At 33.1% G+C, this 8,000-nt stretch overlaps 1 protein-coding gene across 1 annotated transcript; it reads right to left on the bottom strand.

The window, feature by feature from the left end:
* LOC18773933 (transcription factor MYB113) lies at nt 1,563-6,559 on the bottom strand. The gene is made up of 3 exons (XM_020565405.1): nt 6,311-6,559; nt 5,592-5,721; nt 1,563-2,642 (listed from the first exon to the last, which is right to left on the bottom strand). The coding sequence occupies exons 1-3, from the start codon at nt 6,432-6,434 to the stop codon at nt 2,165-2,167; spliced, it is 732 nt and encodes a 243-aa protein (XP_020420994.1). The 5' UTR covers nt 6,435-6,559; the 3' UTR covers nt 1,563-2,164.

Genomic DNA, 8,000 nt, shown 5'->3' with positions numbered 1-8,000 from the left:
GAAGACTTTAGGGAACTTCAGACATAAGCAACTCCATTATAGTGTGACAACACATCTACAATTGCCATAATTAAGAACCCTGTGTTTCATCAGAAGACAAAGCATATTGACAAAAGATATATATCACTTCATCAAAGATGCACTACAGGAAGGCATCATTGATTTGGCGTACTGTCCTACAAGTGAACAACTGGCTGACATTTTCACCAAAATATTGGCTAAGGATTGGTTCAATTATCTCAGGAGTATACTCGGAGTTAAACAAGCTCAAGACTTAAAGGGGAGTGTTGAATTATAAGCCTTTAAGCTGACTTAAGAGTTAGTTAATATAGTTTTTGTTTCTTTAAGTTTATAAGCCAAGTGTAAGGATCTCATTGGATGTCTAAATCAATGGCTGAAATCACCTTGTGATGTAAGGGATCCAGCTACTATGCCTAACGGTTGTATTCCCTCACTCCAAGTGCTTGAGGTTGTAAGAGAGAGAGAGACTGAAGAAATGTATATTCCTCTACTACATGTATAGCTGAGCAGTCTTACAATTCTTGTTGCTTCTCTTTTCTTTCCTTCTTCGTTACTCTCCATTCACACACTCAAAACACTAACATCTCAGCATCGGTTTTCATCAATGTATGAATTGAGTATGAGCTTCCCTTGTGTACTAATTATGAATGCCAAGAACTAGTTCAAAAAAAGTGTGAAGTCTTACAATTTCAGCTGTAACCTAATTGTTAAATCCAAAGCTCCCATTTCTTTTTTTTCATGTTCTCTTGGCCATCAAGTGAGGGACTATTCTGTTTAGTGTTAGTTGGCTTGTTATGTCATCAAATCTTAAGTAATCTAGACCACACATTCTCATTCTGTTCAAAACAAAATACCAGAAGTCCAAAACAAGAGAAATTCTCATTCTCTTCCCCCTTTCGTGGATCCATAAACCCTTCCTTACATCTGTTTCGCCGACTGCCATATGCCCACATTTTAATCTATTACATAATCTTCTACCATTGTTCATCCATCAACCATATCCATACAACATGTATATAGACAAATTGTCGAAAATATTATGCTAGCCATTACAATTATCTAATCAAAATTCTACTATAAACTAACAAAATGGCTGCTTCACATCACAACATCCCATCTTCGCGGCCCTCGCCGACATCGTTTAACGACAGTGCTGGGTTCATGCCCACGAGCTGCCTCAAGATGATGATGCACATGACCATCTTCTGGGGCCACATGGCTAAGGTTCTCTTCTCGAGTTGGCCTGGCCGCGACAACCCAGTCATGTATGGTGGTTGTGGGTGAGTATGGTTGGTGGTGAGTTTGGGTGGTTATGGATGATGGTGAGTTTGGGTGGTTATGGATGATGGTGCGGTGGTTAGTTGCAGAGAGATGATGGTGTGATGGTGCGATGGTGCGGTGGTTGATCTTTGGGGATAGGGATTGATCTTTGGGAATAGGGATTGATCTTTGGGGAGAGTTTAGGGATTTTATTTTATTTTTAAAGCATAGAGAAGGAAAAAATTTATTTATTAATTTTCCATTTTATTTATATATTTTTTAATTAAACAAGTCATTATATTATATTATTTTATATTTAATTCAATTTAAACACAAAAAAAAAAAGGGGGGGACATTCACATGACACATCATCACTTGTAGTAAAAAAATAAAATATCCACATCATCAAAACTGACAAAGTTATTAATGGAGATAACAGTGCGGGTAAAGTGGAACACGAAATCATGGTCAAGGAGGTTAAGTGGGTCACTATAACTTTGAGTGGTAAAGTGATATTTGACCGAAGTTTCAGGGGCATTACAGTACATAAGTCTCCAAGAAACTACTTATTCAATTTTCAATAAATGCATGCACTGAGTTGGGTTAAGAGCAGTTAGCCATGCAATTGAGGTCTTGTGTTTGAATCTCTCCTTCTCCAATATCGTTTGCATAAATAAAAAACGTATATGGTAATATATTCAGGTATATATGTAATAGTTATTTTTGTTGATAAACTAGAATATTATTTATTTGACTACCATAATAGAAAATGTTATTACAGAATATTACAATGCAAAAGAATTCAACAGAAATAAATGTTTAAAAAGAGATGCAAAAGAATTCTACTGGGAAGACATAGACCCTCTGAAACTTAGTTCTCTCCCTATTTTTCTTTTGAAAAATTCCAAAGATGAAAAGAGAAGTCACTGTAACTCAGCAGGCCTTCGTCAGCAGAATTTACACCAGTTCCTGTGTTTTGGGCTATATTCTCAACCCAAAAGTTTGTGAAGAAATCTTCCTCCAACTGAAAACCAGAACACATTGCTCTTTCAACACTGTTCGTATCAGCTAATTGGCTTTTCCACTCATCAATTCCATTTTCTATAGGCGGTGATGATGGCAATGGCCAGTTAAAATTCTCTTGTAATTGAATATGCTGTAAAGTTGGAGCTGGGCTACTCAAACAATTTGACTTTTTGGAGAAGGTTCGTGGTTGAGGCCTTAATATTACTGTCTTTGTTGTTTCTAGGGTTTTATCTTTTTCGGCCTCAGAAGACTTATTTTTCCTTAGTCGGGTGCTCCAGTAGTTTTTCACATCGTTTGATGTTCTTCCAGGAATTCTTCCAGCAATCAACGACCACCTAAATGATGTGCATACATAAAGAAAAAGGATTTGTTAGAAATTATATTATTTAGACATTTTTTAAAAATACATCTTATTAGAACAAGTGAATTGGAAAGAACAAAAAGTCATAAAAGGAAAGGGATTAGATTGCAATGTTTTGTTGGTTCATGTCTAAGGGCTCGTTTGGGACTGCTTCTTAAGAAAGTACTTCTGCTCATAAGCGCTTTTATTATAAAGATGTTGAAATTTTCATAAGAAATCCAAGTGTTTTTGGAAGAAGCACATAACATGTGCTTCTATGACCTAGAAGCACTTTTAAACTTTTCTACCAAACGTTGTCATAAGCATTTTTTATTGTAAGAAAGCACAGTCAAATAAAAAATTACAGATGCTGGTTATATATTGAATAGTTCAAAGATTGATACTATTAATTAATAAGAACTTGAAAATTTGTTATATCATATCTCGAAAACGTAAAAATTTGATTTGTGAAATTTCTCAAATAATAGTTGTGTGCGATCCTATTGAAGAGCTTACCGTAGTTAAAAAGGCCGTGTTTTTGCTCACCACATTAACTAAACGTGTATGCTCATCACCATTCTTAAAGGATGACATTTGTCTTATTATTAACATTGGTTAACTTTTATGTGAGAATTAAAAAAAATTGATAAAGGGCCCAAAGCACACATCTCGATTCTCGCTCCCTTTTTTTTCTCCATTCCCCCTCCCTTTCTCTCTATTCTTCCCGCAACTCTCTCCCTCACTTTGTAACAAGCTATTAGATTTTGATAATAATAAATGCTACATTTACCATATTTTTATCTCACATTTTTATACCACATGATGTGGCATGTCCATATCATATGTCACATCAATTAAATCAATGAAGTGTATTTTATTAAAGAAAGGTTAATTAACAGTTTTTTTTTTTAAGTGTTAACAAATCCTAAAAGAAAAGAAAATGCGAAATAATTTTAATTGATTTGGCTGTCCACCTTATTTGCCACATAATGTGATATGGTATGGGAATGTGGTGTACAAATGTGGTAAAAATAACATTATTCATAATAAATATCTTATTAAGTACAATGGAATCAAAATCTAGTCCACTACATACTAATCCCTTGTATGCTACTATAATATATATAGAGCTTTTCTATTTAAACCCCACATTTCTCTATGTTCACCCCATATTCTACATTCACCCCAACTTTATTCAAATTTTGACAATTTCTAGTAAAACTCCACTATCTTCCCAAACTACTCCTAAATACACACCCAGTAGAAAAAATAAAATAAAAAACTCATCAACCTCACACCCCACACTCCGCTATCTTGCCCCTTACCATTCTAAGTTTACCTTATACTCCTAGATAAAAATACGGTTGTCAAATGTGTAGCAGTATTATTTTTTTTAATTATCATTATTAAAAATTTGATAATAAAATAGGAAGTTTTGATAGAGAAATATTGACAGTTCAATTAATATGTAAGTTACCATTATCAAACAAACTGGCATACTAAAAGAAAATTTAGTCAGAGATATGTCTACGATGATTGTAGCCTTCAGTTGACATTTTCTTATTTAAGCGGCTATGGTTTGCAACTAGATATCATTCGCTCAGATTTCAAATATGGTTTGGAGGCTGTACTTAATGCGAAACCAATTAAAGTTATTTTCCTTGTGTCCAAATTGGTGATCCTATTGCGGTATTTTGATTTTCTACATCGGCAAAATCATAATCATATCGTAGACATATATATGGTAATAGGGTGTAGAAGAATTTGTGTTTTTCTAAAACTTAATATGAAGAGTGGTGGGGTGTGTGTATGTATGAATTAGAGTTAAGTATTAAGTTGGATGACATTTTTTGTCTTCTTACATAATAATAAAACTTAAGAGCTTAATGATTTAAGTATTGAGTGTTTGAAGTTTGAATGAAATCCAAGAACATTTGTCCCACATTGGTAGAAAGTAGAAAGAGTGAGGGCTTTATAAGTGTGGAAGTCCCACACTTGGTAAATGGAAGTTGCCCAAGTGGAAGCCCATTAGGCTTCAAAAAATAATTTGGGCTTTGAATATTATATAAAACTATATAATATTTAATGGTAAAAAAGATGGGCGTGGACCTTGGGGCACTTGGGCACTTTCAGATTTAAATGAGTTTTTTTGGTTTCGAATTAATAATTTTTTTATTAATTCGGATTAGTTTAATTAACTGTTTTCTAAATGTTGTGACTCTTCTGATAAGGTTTCAGAGGTTATTTAAATCAAACAAAGCCTCATTTGTTTAACACAGAAAAAGCATTCTACAAGCATATTTCATCTTGTCTGAGAGGAAAATAAAAAAAGTTCGCCAATTCTAAGTCTGAGTTCTAGGGCTTAGAATACATATAGTTGAATCCTAGGAGGCAGTCACCTGTAGAACTTCAAGCATCGAGAAGTGGTGAAATTACTGTCTTTAGGACATTGCATCAAATCTGCAAGCCTCTATCTCAAATCCAAGTCAGTTTCATTTGTTGTTTATATACTGCATTCTGTATTACAATTTGTTATAAATTCTATTTAATTGATTCATATATATATATATATTGTGAATATATAATTATTTTAAATAGTCACTGATTGTTGTTTTTCCAACATTGGGGTGAACAAAGAAAAGTGTAGGATTTAAATATAAAAACTATATATATATATATATATCATATTGAGTAAAGAACATAACTTGTCGTATTACTTTTCCTTCTGGCTGTGGTAGTTTTTTTTCTTTTTTTATTATTTTGATATTACTATTCAAGATTTATATGGTTGGGGTATGCAGTAATTTGTTGGCTGTGTTTTCTAAGATGGTAACAAGTACTTAGATTTAGCTGCAAAGCACAAAAAGTCGAACAAAAAGAACAGAAAGTCCTTCATTCCTAGCAACTTAGCAAGTTAGCTACGAAAGATGAAGATTGTACTTGCCTGTTTCCTAAAAGCTTTCGAAGCCTAACCATGAGATCCACTTCATCTTCTGTAAAGTCTCCTCTTTTGATATTTGGCCTCAAGTAGTTCAACCACCTCAGTCTACAGCTTTTCCTGCATCTGTTCAAGCCTGCATATATAATTCATAAAACTTACACATAAAATCTTCCTACATTCTCCATAAAAAAACAATTTAGGGCCCGTTTGATAACCATTTCAATTTTAGTTTTCATTTTTCATTTTTCGTGCTAGAGAATAGAGGAAAATGAGAGTGAGAATGAGAGTCAAAATGAGATTGAGAGAGAGAATGAGAAGGAGGAGTCACAGAAGTGAAAACAATTTCAAAAAGATTTTAGTTTTTAGTTTTTGTTTTCTCTTTTGTTACTCATCCATCCCATCATCCACTCTCATATTCCCTCTTAATCCCATCTCCACTCTCATTCTCACTTCCATTCTCCCTCTTCTTCCTCTATAGAGCACAAAAAATGAAAAATAAAAAATAAAAAATAAAAACTAAAATTAAAATGGTTATAAAATGAGCCTTAGTTTCTTTCTTGAGCAAGTCCAGTTATAAGTATAGATATAAATTTATTTAAGAAAATTACTTGCCTCCTTATTCTGACTCGCTCTTACAAGCGAATAAATAAATTACAGTTTGTCACGTCGTGCATACAGAAAAAGACCAAGGAAGCAGTGTCCTCAACTAATAATAATATTACCTGCTTTGAGAGAAACCTGATGCCATTTTCCTTCACCGTACTGTTGAATGTATTGCCTGAGAAGTTCATCTTCCTCTCTAGTCCATGCACCTTTTCTCACTCTCAACAAATTATTACCCTCCATTTCGTGGGGATACGTCGTACACACTTCTCGAAGCCTCCAGACACAACCTGTCTAATAAAGGGTATCTATATGATATATGCAGACAAAGGTATCTATATATAAATACTCTTACGTACGTGCATCTCTGCTCTCCATACAAAGGGAAGACAAAAGGTATAACATTTCTCCTTTTCTTTTCTGTCTTTCTCGGGTGTAATTTTTTTATCTCTGCTCTCCATACAAAGGGAAGACAAAAGGTATAACATTTCTCCTTTTCTTTTCTGTCTTTCTCGGGTGTAATTTTTTTAAAAAAAAATTAATAAAAGAGATAAGTTTTGTGTGATCCACAAATACAATTAGACGAAAATAATTGACGTGAAATGTTCATAAATATATACAAAGTTTAGATATTCAATTAGATGTATTAAATATATGTGAATAATAAATAAAAATGACCATTTTATTTGCTCAACCTAATAATGATGACTGTGATAGTTCATATAGATGTCGATTTCTTTGGCTGGGTGTACAGTGGTACGGTTGTACATTTCTGATTTGATAATAATTTGAAAACGAAACTACAAATAATTAAGGAGAAAAATAAAAATAATAAATCGTTTTAAAAAATGATTGTAAAATCACTTACGATCGGTCATCTTCTTGCAAACGACAGAAAATCTTCATTTCCTACACAATTCCCAAATAAGCACGACATGTAATGCTTTCTCTTTTTGGTCAGAAAAATGAAGAGAGATTCTATTAAATTCATTCTAATTTTGTCCAAAACATCTATGCATGTCAATGACACATATTTACTCTGTCATGAAATTAAACAGGAATTTACACGTGTCTTTGAATTGCAAGAATATCAAACAATTCAAATATATCAAATTACGTAAGTCAAATTGTCATAACTGAACTAACAAGAATAAAAGTGAAAATTCCACAAACTAAGGAGCAAAAGTGATTTTTTTTTTTTTTTTTTGGAATTGTTTTGTCCATATTTTGGGGTTTTCATTCACTTTTGCTCTTTTTTTAGGTCGACTTGTTTTGTCCATATTTTGAGGTTTCCCACCATCCATCATCATCGACTCACCACCATCCATCATTCAACGAACCTTCCAATCGTAGAAGAGCGGGTAGCCCACTCTTTTTTATCTCCGCATGTTTTGTCTATTCTAGTTTGCCCCTCTTGATTGAGGAGGGTCCTTTGTCCTGTCAATATTTTTAGGATACTGATTCTCTCACTTTTCTTTTATCTACTTACACTTCATTTTTTTAAAATTGTATGTTCTCACTCCTCTTTTGTTCACTTACACTCCCTTTTATCTTATGGTAAAGAATATTAAAAAAACAAAAAGGAGTGTAAGTGAATAAAAGAAGAGTGGAAAAATCACCACTGTTTTTTTATTTTTTATTTTTGGCTAGTCCTGCCACTTGCAAGAAGATTTGCATGCCTCTATTATTTATTTGTCATTTGCAGTTTGGTTTTTTTTTTTTTTTTTTTTGTTGATCCCTGAAATTGATTCAATAGAAAATGTCATTTTCTGACAATCTTTTCAAACCAACTTGGTCCCTTAGAAATTA

Source organism: Prunus persica, chromosome G6, assembly GCF_000346465.2.
Source record: "Prunus persica cultivar Lovell chromosome G6, Prunus_persica_NCBIv2, whole genome shotgun sequence".
Lineage (NCBI taxonomy): Eukaryota > Viridiplantae > Streptophyta > Magnoliopsida > Rosales > Rosaceae > Prunus > Prunus persica.
This window is presented reverse-complemented; position numbering and strand designations above follow the sequence as displayed.